Genomic DNA, 26,402 nt, shown 5'->3' with positions numbered 1-26,402 from the left:
TAGATTGGGGGGACACAAACATTCAGACCAGAGCACCTTCAGCTGAGCTTTATGTTAATTAAAAGGAGAGCAACATGATCAACATGAGCATTGACCACATATTAATTATTAGGTGTCAGTGCTGGTCTAACTTATTTAAGATACAATTTTAAATATTTATTTAATATTCTCTTATCTTTAGTGTCTCATATATAAAAGCCATTTAGAAAATTGATAGGGTTAGTGCCACTGCCCTTTTATTCCAACAAATACATAATTTTTAAAGAAACCTGCATGGAAAGCTGTGTGTGTAATAATTATGCTTCCATATACTAATAAACTGCATCAACTTTATGATTAGGGAATGAGGATATTTTGAAACTGAATTGCCTTGCTACTAAACTTAAAAAAATGATTATGACCACACTGCAACTCTGAATGTTCAGGATAAGCGTAACGCCTCACTGGTGCCCAAGAGACATACAGTTACAGTAACAGAAATACTCACATGCATGCAGGCAACTCAGATTCCAGCGGGGAACGTGTGAACAAGTCATACCACATATATTCTGTTATTTGTAGGAATGGCATCTGAAATAAATATTTTTCCATGGGAGACACTAAAAGAAAATGTTGGATCAGAATGATCTGCAGTTTCAGATAATATAGGCTTTTAAGAGATGTTTTTTAGAATTAAGGACATGCTAATTTTACTACGTGAAATTATTTGTAACTGTTACTTTATCACTGACAAAGCAAGTTTCTCAATAAAATGTCTATTTTAATTTGCATTGCTGGCATCTTTTCTTGGAGTGATCTGAATAATGCAGAAACTATCACAGAGATCTTTAGGTTCTCAATGCTTTCTTAAATGGGTTCCTTAGAGTGTTCTATTCTTCATGCCCCATGGGTTCTTTGTACAGGACCTTGCCCAATTATGCATTCAGTTAACATTTTTCATGAATGAATCAATATGGCATTAGATTCCTTTTCATCCATTTCATAATTTCAAATATGCAGTGTCACAGCTGGGAAAATCAATCTGCTACAACTTTGGTTAAAACTATCCCTTTTATACTAATCTTCAGCATAGTCAATTGTTTCCTTAACTTTCAATGAGTAATTCCATGCCTAGCTTACACTTACCTTTTAATATTTTTAGAATAAGATAAAGTATACCTACCATTTTAAGAATGATTAATAATCAGTAAACTTCAAAAGCAAGAAAAATGAGACATGATTGTTTTACTGGTTTTCCATGCAGCAGAAAGCAGCTTCTCATTTTCACCCCTTCATCTATCATGTCAGTGTTAAACTGCATTAGGCCTCTAGGCATAGGCAGTCATATGATGAGTGCTGGTTAGAAAAACAGTCCAGGATCATAAATGCTATTGTTCTTTAAGGAAGAATGGGGTTATAAATTTCTGCAATTAGTATGATTAGAAGCCTGATAAAACTGATCAAAAAGTAATACCATTTATTCAGTAGATCTGTTTTTGACAATTTTTACACGAAGGAACTTTCTGAAAGTCTAAGCTTTATAATTACTTCCAGAGCAAACTTTTTGGTTGAACATAAACATATATTGTAAATATATATATTAACAAATAAACATTTCAACCAAAGATTTTTAAAAACTAGCCTTATCTAAAATACTAAACTGACTAGATTATTCCCTTGGTTTAAGTGATGGTAAAAAACACATCAGTTTTTACCCTCCATAAAAGGCTTAATTTGAGCTCCTCTATTTTTACTCTTAATACACAGATGAAACTTAGGAAAACTTAAAATTTTCTAAAATGCACAAAGGCATTAATTACTCATACAAATACCTATTATCCAAATATCACATTTGATTTGAAGAGTAAAAGTCTTGCAACTTCTTTTATAAAGTAATTCAAATCATTATAATAATCCTTTAACTGGGAAGCTCTTATTCTCAATTTTAACATGGGAAGAGGTAGCAAGCTGGCTTGAGACTTATAAAAGGCTACCAAGTCATATGGATTGTCCAGGCAATTTTCTCAACTTTAAACTTAAACTGTCAGAGAAAAGGCCTGTGGCAATTCTTGATATCAGTACTTGAATGCTCATTTAACAGATACATATTCAACATCTAGCATATGCCAGACATGCTATTGAACACTGGGCACACAATGGTGAAAACAAGTATGATCCCTACCCTCATAGAACTACTTCGAACAACAGATGTCAAAAATATAACTGACATGTCATCAGGCTCACATGTGGCTCCAAGAGCATGTATGAGGGATATGATCTTGTGGTATGGGGAAGAAATTCTCTAAAGAAATCATGTCTTGGCAAAACTCTGAAAGATGAAAAGAACTACTTACATAAAGATGAGCATGTGAAACAAGCAAAGTATGTCCTTGAAAAAGGAACTTTGTGCATTGGAGGACTTGAAAGACTAGCACAGTTAAAGCTTGAAAAACGATGGTGAGGGTTTGGCCTTGTGGCACAGCAGTCAAGCTACCTTCTGTGACACTGGGCATCTTGTATAGGCATTGGTTTGAGTCCTGGCTGCTCCATTCTGACCCAGCTCTTTCAAATGTGTTTGAGAAAATAGCAGAAGATGGCCCAACTGCTTGGGCCTCTGCCAGCTCATGGAAGCCCCAAAACGAGTTCCAGGCTCCTGACTTTGTTTTGGCTCTGCCCTGACTGTTACAGCCATTTGAGGAGTGAAACAGTAGATGGAATATTGTCTCCCTCTCTCTTTTTCTCTGATTCAGCCTTTCAAATAAATATATCTTCAAAGGGAAAAATGGTGTAATATACAAGATAACAGACAGGGCAGATCAGCAGGATCTTTTTGGCATTTGTTAGGGATTGTCCTTCAGCCTAAGGACAATATATTTCCAAAAGAGTTTTAGACTCAACAGTAAGAAAATGAACAATCTGATTAAAACTTGGGCAAAGGTCTGAATAGATGATTCACCAAAAAGGATGTACAGATGGCAATTAAACATATGGAAAAGTGCCCAACTTGCTATACCATCAGGGAATTGCATATTAAGCAATAAGATACAACTGTATATCTGTAACAATGGCCAAAATACCAAACACTGACAGCAACAACTGCTAGAGAATAGAAAAACAGTAATTCTCATTCACTGCTGATGGGAATGCAAAACGGTGGCCATTCTGGAAGACAGTTTAGCAGTTTCTTACACAACATACTTTTATTATAATATCCAACAATTGCATTCCTAGTTGCTTATCCAAAATGAGTTGAAAATATATGCCCACATGCATTTTTAAAAATTAGTTCATTTAGGGGCCCAGTAATGTGATATAGCAGGTACAGCTACCACCTGCAATGCCAGCATCCCATAAGGGCTGCAGTTTCTGTCCTAGCTATTACACTTCCAATCCAGGCCCCGCCCACTCCTGTGGGAGACCTGGATGAATCACCTAACTCCTGGCTTCAGCCTGACACAGCACTGGTCACTTTGGCCATCTCAGGGGAGAATCAGTGGATGAAGGGTCTGTCTCATCCCCTCCCCTCTCTGACTTTCAAAATAAATTTATTTTTAGAAATTAATTAATTTGAAAGGCAGAATGATAGAGACAGAGAGCTACCTTCCATCCCCTAGTTCATTCCCTAAATGCCAACAATATCTGGGGCTGGGGTGGCTCAAAGCCAAGAGCCAGGAACTCCATCTGGATCTTCCACAGGGGTGACAGGAGTCCTAGGTGTTTTAGCAGTAAGCTATTTCAGAAGCAGAGAAGTCAGGACTGCATCCCAGGCACACTCAGAAAATGCAGACATCCAAGGCAGCTTAACTAACTGTACTACAATAACCCCCATACATGTTTATAGTAAGTTTATTCATAATTGTCAAAACTTGGAAGCAAGCAAGATGCTCTTGAAAAGTGGAAAGTACAAAAATGGGATAACATTTAACACTAGCAAGAAGTAACTGAAACACAGAGGAAATTTAACTCTTACTACTACATTTGAAAAGGCAGTTTGAAAAAGCTACCCACATCATGATTCCCACTACATAGAATTATGGAAAAGGAACAACTGTGGAGAGAATAACAAGATCAATAACAAGATCAACAGAAGACGAGAGGCTGGCCAAATAGGAAAGCATAGAGGATTTTTTAGGTCATGAAGTGCTCTGTAGAATAACAGTATATACCTGTCAGAATGCATTGTCAAAACTCAAAATGAACATCAAGAGCAGCCTCAAGTGCCATGACTCACTGAATCCTCACCTTGCATGCTCTAGGATACTAATTGAGCACTGGTTCATGTCCTGACGGCTACACTTCCCATCCAGTTCCCTGCTTGTGGCCTGGAAACGCAGTCAAGGACAGCCCAAAGCCTTGGGAACCTGCACCTGCATGGGAGACCCAGAAGAAGCTCCTGGCTTTGGATCAGCCCAGCTCTGGCTATTGCGGCCACTTAGGGAGTGAACCAGTGGATGGAAGATCTTTCTCTTTGTCCTTCTCTCCATAAATCTGATCTGCCTTTCCAATAAAAGAAGAAAAAAGCAGCCTCCTATACTGTAAACCATGGACTCTGGGTGATAATGACATGTCGACATGTCAGTTTGGGTCTCTCAGTTAACAAACTTGCTAAGATGTGGACAGTGCAGGAAGCTGTGAAGGTATGGGATGGAGTTTATGGGAACTCTTCACTTTCTGAAGCCAGGGGCCAGGAGTCTGTTCCGGGTGTGCTATGTAGGTGCAGGCTCCCAAGGCTTTGGCCCGTCCTCAACTCCTTTCCTAGGCCATAAGCAGGGAGCTGGATGGGAAGCGGGCAGGCAAGATTGGACTGGTGCCCATATGGGATCCTGTCGTGTTCAAAGAGAGGACTTTAGCCACTAGGCCACCAGGCCAGGCCCCTAAAAAATACTTTCAAAAATCTTAGGGGGATTAGCATCACACTTAATTTTAAAAAAATGTATATATTTATTTTCATTGGAAAGTCAGACTTACAGAAAGAAAGATCTTTATCTGCTGTTTCACTCTCCAAGTGGCCAGAGCTGAGCTGATCTGTTTTAATACTTTTTTTTTTTAATTGGAAAGCCAGATATACAGAGAGGAAGATCTTCCATCTGCTGGTTTACTCCCCAAGTGGCTGCAGTGGCTAGAGCTGAGCTGATCTGAAACCAGGAACCAGGAGATTCTTCCTGGTCTCCCATAAAGGTGCAGGGTCCCAAGGCTCTGGGCTTTCCCAGGCCACAAGCAGGGAACTGGATGGGAAACAGGGCTACAGGGACTTGAACCGGCAGTCATACAGGATCCTGGCATGTGCAAGGTAAGGATTCAGCCACCAGGCCACCAGGCCATCGTGCCAAACCCCACAGTTGATTTTTTAACAGCCAACTGTGGGGCCCGGCGGTGTGGCCTAGTGGCTAAAGTCCTCGCCTTGAATGCTCCGGGATCCTGCGTGGGTGCCGGTTCTAGTCCCGGCAGCTCCAGTTCCCATCCAGCTCCCTGCTTGTGGCCTGGGAAGGCAGTCGAGGACAGCCCTGCACCCGCGTGGGAAACCCGGAAGAGGCTCCCGGCTTCGGATCGGCGCAGCACCGGCCGTTGCAGCTCACTTGGGGAGTGAATCATCGGACGGAGGATCTTCCTCTCTATCTCTCCTCCTCTCTGTAGATCTGACTTTGTAATGAAATAAATAAATCTTCAAAAAAAAAAAAAAAAAACAGCCAACTGTGGCTGCAGTTATAAAGAGGCAAATAGTTTTTGTGCAGTGGTCCAGGTGAGAGAGAGCTAGTTTGGTCCAAGGTAGTGGCCCAGGAGAAGGTGAAAACATGCCAACTCTACACAGAGAAATAAGATTCAAAATGTGTGCCTGGATTAGCCAAGAAATGCCTACTTTTAGTAAGGGAAATACAGGTTTCATGCAGGGGTCTTCCATTTAAGACCACCCATTATTGACCCGTACATGGGTACACAGTCATCTGAATTCTTATCTGATATCTTTTCCATGATTTAGACAACAGCAGTGGCAGGCAGATTGTATTTTTTATGAGAGAACTTCTGAAAAAGAACTTCCTGGAAACCCTTTAAATATAAGAATACATTTCTTTATTATAATCCTATTCCAATTAGACAAAATGCAATCAAATACCAAAAGTAGACAACTCTAAAAAACAAAAAATGATGTATTTTAATGTGATTTTTCTTTATCTTTACAGGTTTTGTCCTACTTGGTAAGATGTATGTAACTCTAATAAAGATTAGTCTTGAGAAGATAGAACTCACAATGTTTATAATACATAATATATTATAATTTTTATGATATAAGAATACATAATAATTCTGCTTCATTGCCATTACCTCATTTCTATTCTTTTTTACCAAATGAACAGAAGTAAAAATGAGAGGAAGATGAAGCTGTATCTCCTAAAGTCTCAGTTTTCTTATCCCATTCACACATCTCCCAGATAAGCCCTTCTAAAAATATCTTATTAGTAGAAAAGCCCATTAAAGAGAATTCACCCCCTCATGCTAATCAGAATTAAAAGCTATTTCATCAGCCATGTCTTGACAAAAAAAGTTTGAGTTTAATAAATTCACATTTATAGAATTAATTCACTATACTGATAAAGACATAATGTGTAAATCCAAAAATTTTTCTTGTAAGAAGTGGTCAGTGTTTAATAAGATGCTGGACTTTACGCTTGGTAAATACCTCCAATGAAAGAATGTCAACTGAATTTGAACTATGGAAATGCAACAAGGTGGAGCAATCCACCGTGGGGGGAGGGTGTGGGAAGGGGCGGGGGGAATCCCAGTGCATAAAAAATGTATCACATAATGCAATGTAATTCATTTTTTAAAAAATGAAATGCAATAAAAATATGTTAGAAAAATAAAAATAAAAACAAACAGACAAAAAAAAGTGGTCAGTGTTGCCTGAAAGAAAATAAAAACTTGCCATTTGAAGTGTTTTCCATTATTAATGAAGAATCTGTTTTTTTGATGTAACTGATTATTTTAAAGCACTACATGATTACAGTAAACATAAATTAATGTATCATTATCATCTTTCACCCTTTATGTAGCAATAAATTATTCGGCCAAACAAAAGTTACTATTGTTAAAAACAAAATGATACAAGTGCATACTTGGAGTAGCACTTAGCTATTCCAGGATATATCTGTCTAATTCCAGCATTTATCTTTTCTCATTATTTCAGTAAGACTATATAGTTTTAGTGGTCAAGACATTATTTAAATGCTATTAAAGAAAATTAGATCTTTCCAACTATAGGTTATATCATTTGTAAGGTAAGAGTATCTACGAACTGATATTTGAGTTATAAATTCTAATTTCATCTTTTGTACTTTGAGAAAAGAGATTAACAATCTTATCCACATCAAAATGCTTGTTTTGAAGCATTGATTCCATCTCTTCAAATAGTTCTTTCTCCAGTTTCCTCATGTTGTCCAACAAAGTTTTAGCTTTTTCCTGAATAATTAAAAATATAAAAATAAATACAACATAAGTCAAATCAAATTCCAACCCACATCTACATACAAGTTTGTTCATTTTGAGTTGTTTCTGGCTTAGTTTCTCTCTTATTTTTCAGTTGAGGAAAGATCTCCACCCGCGCCCCCCCCCCCCATCACTCTGCCTTTCAACTAAATAAAATAAATTTCTTTATTTAAAAAAAAGGAAAAAGAATACAATTCTTTGAAAAAAATCATTGCTGTAGATTGAGTTAATACATTAATATCAAGTTATTATTTTAATAGACAAAAACAATTATACAGAGTAATCTATTAGCAAGATTTTTTAAAAACAACAGGACAATTGGAAATCTCATATTAATCATGTATGGAAGTCTACTGAAAATTGAGCTAAGTTATTTTTATGAGTTTAGATCTTCTATATTTAAAACCAGTATTACTAGATAAGGGAAACAGACCAGTATTGTTTAAGGGGTCAAGGAACTAAAAGCCGTTTTCTTTGGGACTGCCTCCATGTTTCAGCAAGACAGAAAAAGGAAAGAAAGGAATTATTAGTATTAACGAGTTACCATGGTAACTAGAAAAACAGAAGGCTAAAATAAAGTTACTAGAAAGTGAGCATAATTTTAAAAATCTGAACTATCATGGAAGAATGGAACAAAACAGATTTGCAACCTTAATATAACCTTCAGTACGAAACCATACAATTTCTCTCTCTTTGTAACTCCCCTGTGGGTACAGGGTCCCAAGGCATTGGGCCATCTTCTGCTTTTCAAGGCCACATATAGGGAGCTGGAAGGGAAGTGGTGCAGCCAGGACACAAACCAGCACCCATATGGGATCCCAGCACGTGCTAGGTGAGGATTTAGCCACTGAGCCATCACAATGGGCCCAATAAATAAAATCTTTCAAAAATAAATAGATGAAAGTACTATTGTAATTTTAAAAAGGAGGGGTACAGTGCCTTGGCCTGGTGGCTCGGGTTCTCGCCTTGAGCGTGCCAGGATCCCATTTGGGCGCTGATCCGGCAGCCCTGCTTGCAGTCCAGCTCCCTGCTTGTGGCCTGGGAAGGCGGTCTGGGACTGCTTGGGGTCCTTGGGGCCCTGTGCCAACGTGGAAGACCTGGGGGAGTATCTAGGCTCCTGGCTTTGGGTCTGCGCGGCATAGGCCGTTGCGCTCACTTGGGGAGTGAATCCTAGGACGGAAGATATTTCTGTCTCTGCTCCTCTCTGTATATATATCTGACTTTGCAATAAAAATTTTAAAAAATACTATCATGCTTGATATTAGTTACTATTATGTTTAATGTGCTAAATTTCTCTAAAACAGACCTCTTACATTACTAATTGAAGACAAAAGATAATAATGCTCTTTTGCACTCTGAGCTTCTAAAAATATTTCCAAATCTATTTTTTATATGAAGGAAGGAAAAAAGCTGAGAGCCTGAAATTCAATAAATGGAATGAATCAAACTTTCTATTTGATATGAAATTACACATAGGATCAACTAATCATACCTTATTATTATCTAATATTTCCAATGCCTGTTGATGTTTTTGGTAGAGTGGGTGTCTTCTGTCAGGCTTAAGGTGTGGTTTCTTTTTTACTGGGTCTTCAACTTCAAATGTGGGTGAACTGGTATCCAACAGTTGTGAAATATGTGGCACAAATATGAAAGGCTTAAAAACAGATCTAGAAAAGAGTCTTCATTAAATTGGTATGTCAATATATTTAAAATATTTAGCATCACTTTAAGACTTCCAAGATTCCCTATGGTTAGCAGTTTGCTATCAATGATGTTACATGTTCATTGTTCCTGTCATATTGGTGAAACCAGTGTTTGCCTTCCCTGATACTCTTGGGATATTCTTTGGAACTTTGTGTAGCCTTATATTCTTGTGAACTTAACAAAGGGCCTGGTGCATAAACAATGTCAATGAAGTACTAATTGACCATTTCTTCCTTCACCCTCCACAGCTGAAGGGTGATATTCAGTATCGGAGATTGACATCTGGACTCACGATGAAAATCATACCAATGTCAATAAGGTTCTATTCTATTTTTCTTGCAAATATCTTTAATAATATGAAAAGCTATTAGTAAGAAACAGTGAACACAAAAATATTTCTAAATGTAACATGCATTAAATTTTTTGAAAAATATTACTAGCTTATATCAAGACAGTCAATAAAATCCTCATTAAGGTATGACTTAAACTATTAATATTTTACATTTAACATGTGTGTATTTTCACAATATGAGTGCATAAGTAAATCCAGCACAATGATATCATATAACCTTCTTACTATTACCAGTAACCTAATGTTTTAATATCTAAAATTTGAATAAAGAGAACCAATTATTTTCTTTTCTTGACAATGTTAAACATTTGTGAGTAAAAGGCGCAGGGGTAAGTGTACACAAGAAACTATTAACATTTTATTCCCATTTTTAAAAAATGAGAACATCTATGTACCTATGGAAATTACAGAGTAAAACCTGAACAGAAAATACATTTGGAAATTTGTCTAACAAAAATATAGCTTGACAAAGTCATCAACTAATGGTTCTATCGTACCCTTTGACCCCTTGCTTGTTTATAGCATTCTGTACTTTACCGGTCAGGATCGGGAGTTCCTGTAAAGAAGTGAACACAGGGCAGGCTGGGGTCTTGAGGTAAAACAGAAACCATGCTTGCAGTTGTCATGAATCCACCCTCCATATTAATGCCACTTGGTTTATCTCGAAGAATCTCCATCATTGTTTCAAAATTTATGTTTCCTAGAGAAAACAATTTTTAAGAATCATCAAATATATATATGCATATATCCATAATATACAATGTGAAATATGGGTCTTGGTATAAATAAAATAAGATTAAAACAATATCAGTAGCTGTCAAATTTATTCCATGGTGATGGGAATATTTTAAAAAAACATACACAAAGTATGCAAAACCTCAAAACTACTGGAGTAGACAGGAAAAACTCCCTAAGAGGAAAGAATCAGTAATGCAGTAACACAAATCCAAATGCTCTTGTAGACATTTGAAAGCCACACTGAGTCAGTAATGAACTGACTATCTCAACAACTATTACCCAAGTCTATCCATTCTGGCAGACAAATATTAAAGATGGTATTGTGCTTAATTTCCAATCTTTCACAAGACATTCTTAACAAAATAACAAATCAAGGGACAGCACTGTGGCAAAGTCGGAAAAGTAACCAGATGGGTGCTGGTTCAAGATCTGGCTGCTGCAAATTCAATCCATATCCCTGATAATGGCCTACGACAAACAAAAGAAGATGGCCCAGGTGTTTTTCAGTCCCTGTCATCCAGGTGGGAGGCCGGATGAAGCTCTAGGATCCTGTCTTATGCCACTGCAGCCATCTGGAGAGTGAATCAGCAGATAGAAGATTCATTCATTCATTCATTCATTCTCTCTCTCTCTTTCTGTAATTCTGATTTTCAAATCTTTAAAAAATAAAAACAAATTATTTTCCTATAATAATTTCTGTGCCTGACATCAATGGCTTTATATAAGACTATGAATTATAAAGTGAGTAGGAATGAACACAAAACACACATTGGGTTCCTGGAATTTTAATGTGCACCATTCTGCTGAACTAATTTAATAAAGTTTTAAGCATCTGTGGGTTATGATGAAATTTTGTAGTAAAATATTGTACATGATTATAATTTACTTTCTGCTCTCATTTAAATTTTTAATATTTTAAGGGAAAAAAAACTGAGAAAAAATAAGAAAACAGAAAAAAACCTCTGTGGGTAAACATGTGTTTCTGGTTATAGAGAGGATCAGAATCCAGTATTTGGATGGTTGAACCAAAACAATTTGAAAGTCAGTGAGCCTCCCAACAGCTCTGCTTCTTGCTATCCATACCCATAGTCAATGAGGAAGCTCAGAGCTGACTGACCTCATGACAAAAGAAAAAGGTCTTAGCCTTCCCAAAGCAGTCCTCCAAAAGGAGACTATTTTTCTTCTCACAAGTGTTCTATTCTCAAAAATTTATGACTACCAATTTTCTCCTGAATAAAATTAAGACTCCTTCAAATTAAAACTTACAACTAAGCTGGACTAAATTGACCTTTTCATCCCCATCTATATGCATTTATGATCTTCATATTGAATCTAGCTTTAACATAAGATTAAAAGATCTACAGAGATAAGGATGGTGTTTTTCTCTAAGTTTCCGCCCATTTACCAAGTATCTATTAAGTGACAAGCACTGCATCAGGTACTGGAGATATAGATAAATCTAAATAAATAGAAATAAGTATTTGTGAATGTAAATAAGCAAAAATCTCCTGATCCATTTTCAAATGAAGGTACCACAGTTAATTCAATGAGGATCTTTCCAGAAAAGGTTCAGTATAGGTTTAACCGTTTTCCTTTGATTAGATACAAGAAATTTTTCTGAAGATTTTATTTATTTGGAAAGCAGAGTTAAAGAAATAGAGAAAGACTGAAACAGAGCTCTTTCATTTGCTGGTTCTCCACTCCCCTAATGGCCACTATGGCCAGGGTTGGGCCAGGACAAAGCCAGGAGCCAGGGGCTTCCAGATCTCATACATGGGTAGCAGGGGCCCAAGTATTTAGATCATTTTCTGCTGCTTTCCCAGGTACATTAGCAGGGAGTTGGATCGGAACTGGAACAGATAGTACTGGGACTGGCACCCTTATAAGATGTCAGTTTCACAGTCAGAGGCTTAACACATTATGCTGTAACACCAGCAGACAAAAAATTATAAGTTTTTTTTTTTTGAGGGTTGATTTTTTTTAATATAGATTTTTATTATATTATTTATGTATCTGAGGTGAAGGGGGATATTGAGGGAGAATCCCCACCCAGTCTCCCACCCGCCCAAGGTCCCAGATGTGGGGCATGCTGAGATACTTGCTCAAGTGGTCTTAATAGTCTTCCAGTTATGGATCGCTGCCAGTCATATCCCTCCCAGCTCGATTAGGTCATTGAAGAAGCCACTGATTGTCACAGTCCATCATTGAGTCTTCGTTTGCCCAGTATTTCGCTGCCCAACGTTTAGCTGAGGTGGTTGGTTGACCTGTTCCGTCCTCCGTCCTCTCCTAGCCAGGGCTCTGAGTCCAGCAGTTCGATTGGGGAGATCACCAAAGAGACTTAGAGGTATTCCCAGATCAGATTCCCGCATGTTCCAGCTAGCACTGGTTCCAGCACAGTCCATCGCCACAATCAGTTGGTGGTTGCAATCGCTGGGCTGGCTCCGTTCTCAGTCCCGACTTGCACTGGAACCAAGGGTGTTGCAGTCCAGCCTGGTTCTGCCCAGCATGCACTCGACTCTTTCATCAACCAGTGGGGTCTGCAGTCCAGTCGGGGCGACCCACAATAACCGCCACCAGGCCCGCCCCTCACCCTGGTCTGCAAGTATACATAGCAGACTAGTCCAGTCTGTCCCACTTCCCATATGGCTCCAGTACCTGTCAATGGGCATTAAAGCTTAGTTCCCTCCAACCAACCAACTCTCCAGCCCTCACGGATATTGCTGAGTGCCTCTCCTTCTAGCCACCCCAGCCCCTGTCCTAGTTTTCATGCCCTCTCGTGGGAGTAGTGACCCAAGAAGCGGAACCACACCACTTCCCTCTTGGGTCTCTCTCAGCCCCGGTTTATGATTTCTTTGGGTGGTTCTGTGGTTTGACTTGACAGAATTAGCTCCCAGTGCCAGCTTCTGCCAGCTGTCTGCGGTTAAGCCCAAACAACGTTCACCCACTCCAATTTATGCTAGAACTGGCAGGAATAATCAGCCCAAGCTGGCTTTTCCCTGTTCTAGTCCACGTGCGGCGCTCAGGTGTTGCAGCCCTGCCCAGTCTGGCCTGTCCCCATCCCATCCCACACTATCCAATGAGAGTAGCTGTCCGGCGAGGGGACCAGCCCCTCCATCCCCTCGCTGCTCTACCCTCTCCCTTCCTGGTTCTCACGCGTGTTGGTTGGGTGCTGCATTCTAATCCAGTACAGGTAATCTCTCCCTGGAATTCCGTATCATGCACTAGTTTTAGTCGCGACCGAACTTGGCCCGACCCACACTCTCCTCTGGTGCCCGGGTTTGCCAGTGGATGACATGAACTGATTCAGCCTGGTCCGCCCCTGACCCATGCCAAATGTATGCCAATGGGAAACTTTCCATGGCCCATTCGGGGCTGTTTCCTATCATACTTCTTGTGCTTATTTTGCGCATACCAGGGGGTCCATGAGCCAGCCCTTCTCAGTTCACCTTCTGTCCTAGCAGGAACAGTGGCTTTTCATGGCTGGCTTTCACCCCACTCTGGTTCCTGTTGCTGGATGACTCAGCCCATCCATGGCTCGTTCATACCCATGTATAGCTCACACATGGCTCAGTAGGGGACTGAGACCTAGCCAAGTCAGTCCCACATCCACCCTGGTTCTCCAGGACACCAGATGGTGCTGGGGTCTGGCCCAGCCTGGTGCATCCAATCCCTGCCATACTAGCGTCATGGGAGACCATGACTGTTTCCTAGCTAGAACGCAGCCCCCATTCCAGCACTCGTGTCCTTGGTGGGAACCTCAACCCAGTTAGGGTGTCCCCCCCGCTGACCAAATGGCCTGCTCCATGGCGGCAGATCACGCACCCAACAGTGAATGTTCTGACTCAATTGTCTCAGGACCTCTCCTGTCTTGGCCTCTACCAGAGACACCATGGCCCAGCATCCCCGATGAAAGTAGACCTGCAGGTGCAAGCGCAAAGAGTTACATGTCCCTATCACTGGCAGTCGCCAGGGATTCATGTTTCACCTATACTAAAGTTGGCCTAATTCATGAGTGTCCCTGAGCAGCTATTACAAATAATAAAATCCCCAGAGCTCGCCGCTGGGCGGCCAACAGGCAGAGCCTGGCACCAATTGGTGCACTGGCCGCCCTAAGCGGCAGGACGGAGCTGGATTAGTCCAGCTCCCAAATTGCCCTCATGGTTTGCGAACATATGGGGGTTCGCTTACCGGAGGGATCGTTGCTCCATGGGCATGGAGAAGACTAAAGGCTCGTCCACCGCCTTGCGGGGTGGTTTTGGTTGTCTGAATCGCTGCTTAGGTAGCTACTTGAGTCAAGGACGCTAAGTCACACTGTCTAAGGCAGAGGCCAGGACAAGTGAGGGACTGAGATAAGCTGAGTCAGAGCAACCACTGGCAGGCGTATGATCTACAGCTAGGAACAGGCCCAGTTGGGGAGGCATGGGGACACCTTAACTGGGTTGAGGTTCCCACCAAGGGGCGCGTGTGCTGGGATGGGGGCTGCATTCTATCTAGGAAACAGTTGTAGTCACCTGAGGCACTAATGTGGGCTGGGATTGGATGCACCAGGCCAGTTCAGATCCCAATACCATCTGGTGTCATGGAGAACCAGAGGGTAGATGTGGGACTGATTAGGCTGGGTCTCAATCCCCTCTTGAGCCATGTGTGAGCTGTATGTGGGTATGGATGAGCCATGGCCGGGCTGAAACATCCAACAACAAGAACCAGAATGGGGTGAAAGCCAGCCAGGAAAAGCCACTATTCCTGCTAGGACAGGAGGTGAACTGGGTAGGGTTGGCTCAAGGACTCCCTGGCATGTGCAAAATCTGCCATTGGGAGGGGTTCTGATGGAGGAGCCTGGGCAACTCCTCTAGCAGGACACAGTCCCTGCAGGTTAGCGCAAGAAGCATGATAGGAAACAGCCCAGAATAGGCCATGGAAAGTTTCCCACTGGCACACATTCAGCATGGGTCAGGAGCAGACTAGGCTGAATCAGTTCATGTCATACACTGGCAAATCCGATCACCAGAACAGAGTGGGGGATTGAGCCGGGTTTGGTCGCGACAAAACAAGTACACATTATGGAATGCCAGGGCGTGGTTGCCTGTATTGGATATGAATGCAGCATCCAACCAGCACACGTGAGATCTAGGAAGGGAGGGGCAGAACCGGCAGGGGGATTAAGGAGCTGGTCCCCTCGCTGGACAGCTACTCCCACTGGAGAGCGTGGGCTGGGATAGAGACAGACCAGACTAAGCAAGGCTACATCACCTGTGCGCTGCATGTGGATTAGACCAGGGAAAAGCCAGGCTGGGCTGATTATTCCTGCTGGTGCAAGCATAAATTAGAGTGGGTGAGGGATGTATGGGCATAGCCGCAGAAGCTGGCGCTGGGGACTGATTCTGTCAAGTCAAATCACAGAACCACATAAAGAGTGCATAAACCGGGACAGAGAGACCTGGGAGGGAAAAAGTGGGTTCCCCCTTCTTGGATCACTCTTCCCGTGGGAGGGCATGAAAACTAGGATGGGAGCTGGGATGGCTAGATAGAGAGGCACTCAACAACACCCGTGAGGCCTGGATGGTTGAGTTGGTTAGATAGAACTAAGCTTTAATACCCATTGACAAGTACAAGAGCCAAATGGGATGGGGGACAGACTGGTCTTCTGCTACACATACTGGCAAACCAGGGTAGGGGGTGGGCCTGATGGGGGTTATTGTGGGTCGCCCCAACTAGGCTGCAGCTCCCACTGGTTGATGTAAGGGCCGAACCAGACTGGACTGCAACACCCACTGGTTCCAGTGCAACTCGGGACCGAAAACAGAACCAACCCAGCAATTGAAACCACCAGCTAATCAGGGTGATGGACTGTGCCGGGCCCTGTGCTTGCTAGAACATACAAGAAACTAGTCTGGGAATACCTCAAAGTTTCTTTGGAGATCTCCCCAATAGAACTGCTGGACTCAGAACTCTAATCAAGAAAAGACAGACGACAGAGCAGATCATTCATTCATCTCAGCTATATGTTGGCAGCGAAATATGGGGCAAATGGAGACTTTATGATGAACCATATCAATCAGTGGACGACCTCATCGAGCGAAACTGGCAGCGATTCATAACCGGAGAACTATTAACACCACTCGAGCACATATCTCAGAGCATGCCCCACATCCGGGACTCGGGGTGGGCGGGAAACCGGGTGGGGCTTCTCCCTCAATATCCCTCTCTACCTCGGATACATGATGGAAACAATATGGACATAATAGTATTACCCACTTCCCTATCCCCCTGAACCTTTTTTTTTTCTTTTTCTTTCTTTAACTGTAATTAACTATGTAAAGATTGTCAACAACAATACAATAAAATAGATTAAAAAAAAAGAACAGAGATAAAGGATTAAATTCATTTTTACATAAAACATTACAGAAATAAGGAGAAAGAGAAGGACCAAGACTAAACAAATTGCTAGTTTGCCAATACCGAGAATGAAGCCAGGGTATTAAGACAGATATTGGGCCCAGCACAATTGACTAATCCTCCACCTCTAAGTGCCAGGATCCCATATGGGCACCGGTTCATGTCCTGGCTGCTCCACTTCCCATCCAGCTCACTGTGGTATGGGAAAGCAGTAGAGGATGGCCAAAGTCTTCGGACCCTGCACCTGCATGGGAGATCCAGAAAAGCTCCTGGCTCTTGGCTTCAGATTGGCTCAACTCTGACCATTACAACCATTTGGGGAGTGAACCAGCAGATGGAGGATCTTTCTGTCCACCTGATCTTGAAATCAACCAAAACAGTACAAAAGTAAATAACAAACTTTATATACCAATATTCCTCATGAAAACAGTTGCAAAATTACTCAACAAAATATAGCAAATAGAATCTAGCAATATATAAATAGAACTACATATCAGTCTATATAGAAAAATAATTTACAAACTTCAAAATGAATTACGCATGATAAAAACTCAGTAACTACCTTAACCTGATAGTTTATAAAATACATCTGCAAGGATTCCTTAAAAAGTCTATGTAAACTGTGCATTATGAAAAAAGTGTACATAGCTTCCACACTTTTGGATCAAAAATATTTATCTTTTAATTCCATTTGCCCACAAACTTTTGAAGTCTTCTCAGACAAGTAATTACATCTAATATTATACTTAATGGTAAATGCCCTACATATTTCTCCTTAAAAATGAGACCAAGACAAGGATATTGAACAAGGCAAGCAGATACATCACTTTTATTCAACATAATATTAGAAATCTTGGAGACAGCATGATTGCACAGTGGATTAAGATGTTCTTTGAATGCTAGCATCCTATAATGGAGTTCTGGTGACAGTCCTAGCTGCTCTATTTCTCATTCAGCTCTCTGCTAAGACATGGGAAAGCGTAAGATGGGTCAAGTGTTTGGGTCTTTGTCATCCACATAGAAGACCCAGATTAGCGTTCCTTACTTCTGGCTTCCATCTGGTCCAACTCCAGCTACTGCAGTCATTTAGCCAGTGAATCATTTGATGGAAGATCTTTCTCCTGTCTCTCCCTCCATGCCACTCCGTCTTTCAAATAACTCTTTAAAACAAAATTGGGGGATGGGCCCGGCGGCGTGGCCTAGTGGCTAAAGTCCTCGCCTTGAACGCCCCAGGATCCCATATGGGCGCCGGTTCTAATCCCGGCAGCTCCACTTCCCATCCAGCTCCCTGCTTGTGGCCTGGGAAGGCAGTCGAGGACGGCCCAATGCATTGGGACCCTGCACCTGCGTGGGAGACCTGGAAGAGGTTCCCGGCATCGGATTGGTGCGCACCGGCCCGTTGCGGCTCGCTTGGGGAGTGAAGCATCGGACAGAGGATCTTCCTCTCTGTCTCTCCTCCTCTCTGTATATCTGACTTTGTAATAAAAATATATCTTTAAAAAAAAAACAAAACAAAATTGGGGGGGGCTTAGCATAGTAGCCTAGTGACTAAAGTCCTCGACTTACACAAGCCAGGATCCCATATGGGTGCTGGTTCTAATCCCAGTGGCCCCACTTCCCATTCAGCTCCCTGTTTGTGGCCTGGGAAAGCAGTAGCAGACGGTCCAAAGCCTTGGGACCCTGCACCCATGTGGGAGACCCAGAAGAGGCTCCCAGCTTCTGGCCAGTGCAGCACTGACTGTTGTGGTCACTTGGGGAGTAAATCATTGGACGGAGGATCTTCCTCTCTGTCTCTCCTCCTCTCTGTTTATCTGACTTTGCAATAAAAACAAAATAAACCTTTTTTAAAAATTAGTAGTTTTAGCCAGTGCAACAAGATAAGAAAGGAAAAAGAATCGATCAGCAACAGGTTCCTAGAAGTGAGTTTAGCAAGATCACAGGATAAAATATCAACACATATTTACAAATCAAAACAAATTTGAAACGTTACAGTTCTCCTTTAAAGAACAATTGATCATGGCTCTGGTTTTTTGTTGTTGTTGTTTTGTTTAAGGCTCTGTTGAAAGAAAACTAATGTCACTGTTTTATTTAGGTAGACAATGTAAGTACTACGGGGATTTAATTTTCTCTTCTGGAATCTATTCTAAAGAAATAACTTTAACAGGCAGACAAAATGTAATGAACAGAGATGTTGATTGCAACATGATTTACAGTAACAAAAACAAACAAAAAATCCTGAAATTACCAACTGGTGAACAATACCATTTGTTTCTTGTCTGTATTTCCCTTCTACTAGCCACTACGACAGAAAGTCACAGACTGAATCAATAATGTCAGCTGCTGTGTGGTCCTATACTTCCCATAAAGTAAATGGTCACTAAAAATTTCTTTAACAAAAACAAAGTCAATAAGGAAGCATATTGATCAATGTGTCCTTTTATGTTCTTATATTATTATTGCTTTTTAATCTAGTTTAACAATCTTTGTCCTTTTTTGAAGTTTATTCTTTTATTTGAAGGCAGATTTACAGAAACAAGGAGAGACAGAAAGAAACATCCTCCATCCACTGGTTCACATCCCAAATAGGAGTGAAACCCACTAGTTTAGGTAGACAGCTGGGGCTGGTGACAGGCTGAGCCAGGGTGGACCACAGAACTCACCTGATAGGAACCTACCTGACATTCCCAGGAGTTGGGGCTGGGAGGAGGCCGGGTGGGACCTCCTGCACATGCAAGGGCCAGGACTGAGGGCAGACAATCCAAGCAGGGCCACTCCCCCATTTGGCACACATGAGATTTGGGGCTGGGAGAAAGCTTAGTAGGGGAGTTAGGGGATCTCCCCTGCTAGGTGACAGTTCCTGCTGGGGAGCACAAGGACCAGGGCTGGGGTAGGTCAGGCCAGGCCAATCTGCAGCACTCCTCAGTATTTGTGTTAGGTCTTAGAACAGGCTGGGCCAGGCCTCAGCACCTGCTGCCCCACCTGTCAGTTAGAGATGAGACTGTGTATGGACCAGACCAGGCCAGGTCGAAGTACCCACCAACATGAACAAGACCCAGGGATGGCTGGGAACAGGCCTGGTAGAACTCTGGGGACTCCCCAGCTGTGCTGCAGTTTCCACTGGCGAATGTGAGAGATAGGAATGTGGGAAGACTGGACTGGGCTGGACTGGGCAAGACTGCAGCACCCACTGGCATGTATGTGGGCTGGGTCTGGGGTGGGCCAGACTGTTACAATGTGCAACAGCCAGGATACATTGGAACAGACCAGGTTAGGCTGTGGTACCCACTGGTTCACATGAGAGCCAGGCTGGGCTAGGATGCAGCACCTATTGGTGAGAGCTGGAATGGGTGCAGACCAGTTGGGATAGGCCACAGTACCTGATGGTGAGTGCTAGGACTAGGGGCTGGCCATGTCAGTCTGTCTTGTAGCACCTGCGGCCACACACAAGATCTACTGCTGAAAGTGGGCCTGATAGGGGACCTGAAGAACTCCTCTGCTAGGTTGCAACTCCCATTGGTGAGTTCAAGAGCTGGAGCTGACAGCGACCTAGACCAGGCTGGGCTGCAACACCTGTTGGTATATGTGTGAACCAGGTTTGGGGGTGAGTTGGGCAGGGTCAATCCACAGTACACTTTGGCATGAGTGAGAGCCAGGACAGGGTGCAGGCGAGGCTGGCTTGGACCACAACACCTGCCAGTTCACATGAGGGCTAGGAGTGGGTCAGGGTGGGCTATGTTGCTGCACTCCCTGACATGAGCTGGGACTGGGAGCCGGTCAGGCTGAAACAGGCTGTAGCACCTGTTAGCATATGCTGGGAGTGAGGGCAGGCCATCTCAGATTTGGCTGTTAGCACCTGCTGGCACATGCAACGCCTGGGGCTGGAAGTAGGCCTTGCAGAGGAACTTTAGGAACTCCCTTGTTGAGCTGCTGCTTCCACTAGTGAGCCTGAGAGATGGGACTGGGGGTGAGCCAGGCTGGAGATCAGCTGGGCTAAAGTGGGCTGGGCTGCCATGCCTGCTGGCACGCAAGAGAGCCAGATTAGGTACAACCAGCTGGCAAGTGCCAGACTGTGTGCATATAAGGCTAGACCACAGTCCCCCTGGCAGGTGCAAGATCTGGGGCTGGGAACATGCCTAGCAAGGGAACTGTGGGCATTCCCCTGCTAGGTTGTACCTATCACTGGTGAGCACAGAACCAGGGCTGGAAGCGGACCAGGCTGAGCTAAGTCACAGCATCCATGGGTGTGCATGGGAGCTGGATGGGTGACAGACTGGGCCAGGCAAGGAAATAGCAGAGACTGGCGCATGCAAAGACCAAGGCTGGGGTTGGGCCTGGTGGGAGTTAGCAGGGATCACCCCAGCTAGGTTGGTATGCCTGAGGAATGGCAGGCTGGCTGGGCGTCATGTGAGATATGGGGCTGGGGTGGAACAGACCAAGCAGCTGCACCCACTCATATGTTCATTGGCTGATACCAATGACAGAATGAATATGATTCTGCACTGACTGCTGCACACAAGAGTCAGGTCTGAGGTCACCCCAGGTGAGGTTTCTTGGAGATTCCACAACTAGACCACTGGACTCAGACCCTGGCCACAGGGAAAAGTCACAGGCTGTGTAATCTGACATTAGAGTGCATATATCAGGGCTGGTTCTCCCCACTTGCTGATACCTGTGCAGTGGACAGCATGCCCAGAGGCACATGGGGGACATGACGGTCAGCTCATCTAGGCTAGTAGGGGATGTCAAATGCTTCATCAGAGGATGGAAGGCAGAACAGGTTGGACAGTTCTCCTGGCCAAGCTTTACAGCATGTTTCTGGGTCTGTGAATGCACTAAGGTGGACTTTATCAACAAATAGACCTTTGAAAGGTTTTCTCAACCCTGGAGCAATGAAATCAATAAATTCTCAAAACTATCAAAACCATTCAAGTAACACCCTTGGAACACTTTTCCTGACATCGGGGTCTCTAAGGCATCATCAAATGACCATTCCCAATTCCCAGGTGCTGGTGTAGTTTGACAGCAAGAAGCAATCCTCTCCTCCTCCCATGCAAACAGTAGAAAAACAAAGCTGAAACTTTGTCCCACCCACCTTCCTCCGTACTTGACTCCCCACCCTAATCAGAGGCCCATGTAGGCATGCATCCTTCTCAACTATGTAAACAATATTAAGAACAAAATTTAAAGTTCATACTGGTGGGGCTTGGGTCGGCTGGCCCATATCCTGCGGCCTGCCTTTTAAATGGGTGCTAGGTTCATGAACCCCAGAGGCAGGGGATCTAGCAGGGCTCGAGTCGCCTAGCCCGGGTCCTGGGTCCTGCCTGTGAAGTGGGTGTCCAGTTTGTGAACTCCAGGGGCAAGTGATCCTGTTGCCTGGCCCGGATCGTGGGGTCCACTTACTAGGTGGGTACTGGGTTTGTGAACCCCAGGGGTAAGGAATCCAGCAATGCTTGGACACCTGGCCTGGGTCCTTGGACTCACCTGAAAGAACATGTCCTACTTAACGCAAAAAGTGGAGCAGTGGACGCAGGCCCTGTTGTATAAGGAGAATATGGCACCTCATTTGGTGCTATAGCAGAAAAACAGAACTAACTGGACAACTACCCCAAATATATGATGACAGAAAAAACTTTCAGTGAACAGAGCCAATCGACATTGGGAGGGTGACATCATCCTCAGATCAGTGAAACTGGCAGCATTTCAGAACTATTCAAGCCACTTGGACAGAACCCTTGGATTACATACACATGGATACTCTGGGTTGATGAGATAGTGCTTCCTCATCCCTGGGTACTGGGACATGTGGAAAGTCATGAGTGGTTTCGCCTTTTGTCTCTCCCCTTCCCCCAAGAACAACAAGAAGAAATAGCAAATTTGGAAGCAATGAGTACACCCAATTTTCCCTAAACCTCATCCTTCCCACCCTGATCAACAATGTAATCATTCTTTAAAAATTAAATTTATTGGGCCCGGCAGCGTGGCCTAGCGGCTAAAGTCCTGACCTTGAGCGCCCCAGGATCCCATATGGGTGCCGGTTCTAATCCCGGCAGCTCCACTTCCCATCCGGCTCCCTGCCTGTGGCCTGGGAAGGCAGTCGAGGACGGCCCAATGCTTTGCAACCCTGCACTCATGTGGGAGACCTGGAGGAGGTTCCTGGTTCCCAGCTTCGGATCGGTGCAGCACCGGCCATTGTGGTCACTTGGGGAGTGAATCATTGGACGGAAGATCTTCCTCTCTGTCTCTCCTCCTCTATGTGTATCTGACTTTGTAATAAAATAAATAAAATCTTAAAAAAAAATTTAAAAAATTTATTTTTAAAAGTTCATACAATAAAATAAAATAAAATACAAAGCTCCCAGCAAGTCTACATCCAAATAGTGATTTGTGATATTTTAAAGTAAAAGAAAATTGACTTCCATATAAAATAATATTCTACCCTCATATACTCATGAAAACTACCAGCTATTTTATGTTAACAATAGATTTATATTAAGTCTACAGTCCCTTATAAAGTTTCTCCACAATATTTTTAAAACAATTTGTTGACTTTAAACACAACTTCCTGTAAGCACAATATCTTTATTACTTTTGAAAACGACAGGAAGAAAAACAAATGGTGCAGCTAAAAAGAGGCCCTAATACTAAAACTCAACAATAAAGGAAAAGCTTACCATTACATCTCTCTATCAGGCACATAGCTTCAGTACCCAGTGAGATTTAAAAATGATTCAAATCTGAATTCTTATAAATGGCAAGTTTTAATATAAAAAACAGTGTCAGAATCGTAACACTGTGATAATGCAGGTATTATAAAAATGTTTTCTGTATTCCAAACCTACAATTCTCGAAATGAAAGGAGGATTTACATGATCTCTTGAGGAGGATAGCTATAAGTAATCTACTAGCAAGCATTGAATAAGTATGGAGACTGCAGTGGCAGGGTTCAGTCAAATAAATGCAAAACACAGGGTGCAATTTCATTGCAATTTAAACTAGTTATTTAAAATACATGAGTGAATACAGATACAATGTGGATATACATGCAGCACAGTTAATAGCTCTCAGGTAGGAATAGTTGGAAAGAAGAGAGGTAGTCTCTTCTATCTAACAAAATCATGGAAAAAATTAACCATAATGTACTGGTTGGCAATTTTCTATAAAGCACTGGAAAGACATTTATTCTTTTGACAAAGCAGAAAAAGCTGTATGAACTGTAATTCACACTTTGGGAAAAAAATAAGTTTCATGTCAGATGCATTCATTACTACAGTCACATATGCATGTCAGATCTATGGTTCCGTGGTCAAAATGACAGAATTAATGAGTAAGAGGTAGAGGCTAATTAATGTATAATTGTTCCTGTTTTACTTCCTTTAGTCCAATTATTCTAAACCTTTAAATTCTTAACACTTTATTTCTATTTACGCATCCACTGTTTCTTGTCATCATAAAAAGATGATTATTTCTGTTTATTTGAAAGGCAGAGAGATAGACACAGAGCTTTCAATCTCTGGACTACTCTGTCAAATGCCTGCAACAGCCAGGGCTAAGGCAGGCTGAAACCAGGAGCCCACAGTTCAGTCTGGCTCTTCCACACAGGTAGCAGGGACCCAACTACTTGATCCATCACCTGCTGCCTCCCAGGGTGGACCCTGAAAGGAAGGTGGAGCTGGAAGTGAAGCAGGGACTTGCACCCAGGCCCTCTGATATGTGACAAGGGTGTGCCATGCCCAATCCCACCTCTGTGCCAAATTCTTACCTTGGGTCTTTATTTTCTAAGAATATCTGTTATTTTTACACCCTGAGCCTCTTATCTTATTGCCAGGGGGGAAAAAACTAAACAATAGTGAACTTTGTTAAACTGCCAATAAATTATAATTTAATTCAATGCACCTAATAACCTTTGTTGATTTATTCAGCACTTATCAAGTACATACAACAACTAGTACAAGACCCTATAGTGGGTGCCAAGAAGTATATGTATATTTTTTTTTCTTTAAGTTTCACAGGAGATAAATGAAGAGCACAAACATGACTTATGTCAACCATAAAATGGTGATGTAACATGACAACATAAGCAGGGGACCCTGCATAAACATGTAACAAGCAGGTTGCTGGAACCACTGCACCTGATCTACTTCAACAATCTTAACTTTGAAATCCTTGGCATGGCCTGAGTATAGCCTTTTACAGATACCAATCCACATGCAAAAACAAAAAGATGGACCCCTACCACCCACAGGAAGAGACACAGATTGAGTTCTTGGCTCCTCAGCTGAGGCCTGGCCCAGACGTGGCTGTTAGGGGCATTTGAGGAGTAAACCAGCAGATATCTTGGAGATGTCTATGTGTTTTTGTCTGTCTTCCTCTGTGCCTTCTAAATAATATACACTACCACAACCACCACACTGAGAGAGAAAGAAACAAACAAAAAAGCTCAAATCTGCACTTGATTCCTGAATAATTGTGTGTGGGGCTGACTGCAAGCAGCTTAGCTAAGGATAAAAGAAGGCAACTGAAATTTGAGCTGCTGAGCTGAGAATCTGCAGGTTGAATACAATCAATGAAAGTGTCTTCCAGAATTCATCAATTTCTTGTTAGTTTTGGAAGTTTATAGCTTTTAAGGAATCGGTTCATTTCCTTTAGTTATTAAATTATGAGCATAAAGCTGTATGAAATATTCTTTTACTGTCTTCTTAATACCTGCAGGGTGTACAGTATCTCTTTTATTCCTGATACTAACTATTGTGTCTTCTTCCTTTTTTGGTCAGTCTGTCGAGAGGTTTTTTTTTTTTTTTTTTTTAAAGATTTTATTATTATTGGAAAGCCGGACATACAGAGAGGAGGAGAGACAGAGAGGAAGATCTTCCATCCGATGTTTCACTCCCCAAGTGAGCCGCAACAGCCGGTGCGCGCCAATCCGATGCCGGGAACCAGGAACCTCCTCCGGGTCTCCCACACGGTCGCAGGGTCCCAAAGTTTTGGGCCGTCCTCGACTGCCTTCCCAGGCCACAAGCAGGGAGCTAGACGGGAAGTGGAGCTGCCGGGATTAGAACCGGCGCCCACATGGGATCCCAGGGCGTTCAAGGCGAGGACCTCAGCCGCCAGGCCACGCCGCTGGGCCCGAGAGTTTTTTATAATAATGCTCTCTTCCAAAGAATCAGCTTTAGGCTCAATGGATTCTCCTTGTTTTTCATTTTATCGTTTTCTTTCCTTTATTAATATCCTTTATTAGGATTTATTTTGTACTTTTTTAGTTTCTTAACATTAAAATGTGTTTATCACTAAAATGTTTATTTATTTTCATCTAACTTAAAGGCAGACAGACATATATAGAGAAAAATTTTCTACCCACTGATTCATTCCCCAAATACACACAACAGTCAGGGCTAGGCCAGGCTGCAGCCAGGAACCTGGAATTCCATCCAGATCTCCCATGTTGGGGAGCCACCATCTGCTGCCTCCTAGATGCACTAACAGGAAGGAGGAAAGCTAGCATTCACAGGTGGCTGATAACCCATTGCACCACAGTACTACAATGTCCACTCTCAAAATTCACATCTCTGATTTGCATCTTTTTGCTGTCTAACATAAGCATCTAATACTACAAAAAAGTATAAGCACTAATTTCACAACATTCCACAAATTTTAATATGTTGGTTTTGACTCTCATTCCATTTAAACATTTATATTTTACTTTAAAAATGTATTTATTGTAAAGGTTACAGAGATTTATATATATGTATGTGTG

General features: G+C 42.4%; 1 protein-coding gene across 2 annotated transcripts in view; it reads right to left on the bottom strand.

Moving 5' to 3' along the window:
• Positions 1–7,185: 7,185 nt before the first annotated feature.
• SCRN3 (secernin 3) overlaps positions 7,186–26,402 on the bottom strand; it is a 30,451-nt gene continuing 11,234 nt past the window's right edge. The window contains exons 5-7 of one of the 2 annotated variants that reach the window (XM_036493075.2): positions 10,055–10,217; positions 8,954–9,128; positions 7,186–7,434 (exon numbers count right to left, since the gene is read on the bottom strand). In XM_036493075.2, coding sequence (XP_036348968.2) covers positions 7,264–7,434; positions 8,954–9,128; positions 10,055–10,217 — 509 coding nt within the window. In that variant the 3' untranslated portion in view covers positions 7,186–7,263. Of the gene's footprint in view, positions 7,435–8,953; positions 9,129–9,307; positions 9,448–9,969; positions 10,218–26,402 lie in introns of those variants that run through there. The other variant, XR_009245464.1, reaches the window with a different exon arrangement.

This window comes from Ochotona princeps, chromosome 5, assembly GCF_030435755.1.
Source record: "Ochotona princeps isolate mOchPri1 chromosome 5, mOchPri1.hap1, whole genome shotgun sequence".
Taxonomy (NCBI): Eukaryota; Metazoa; Chordata; class Mammalia; order Lagomorpha; family Ochotonidae; genus Ochotona; species Ochotona princeps.
The sequence above is the reverse complement of the archived record's forward strand: the minus strand, read 5'-3'. Positions and strand labels throughout refer to the sequence as shown.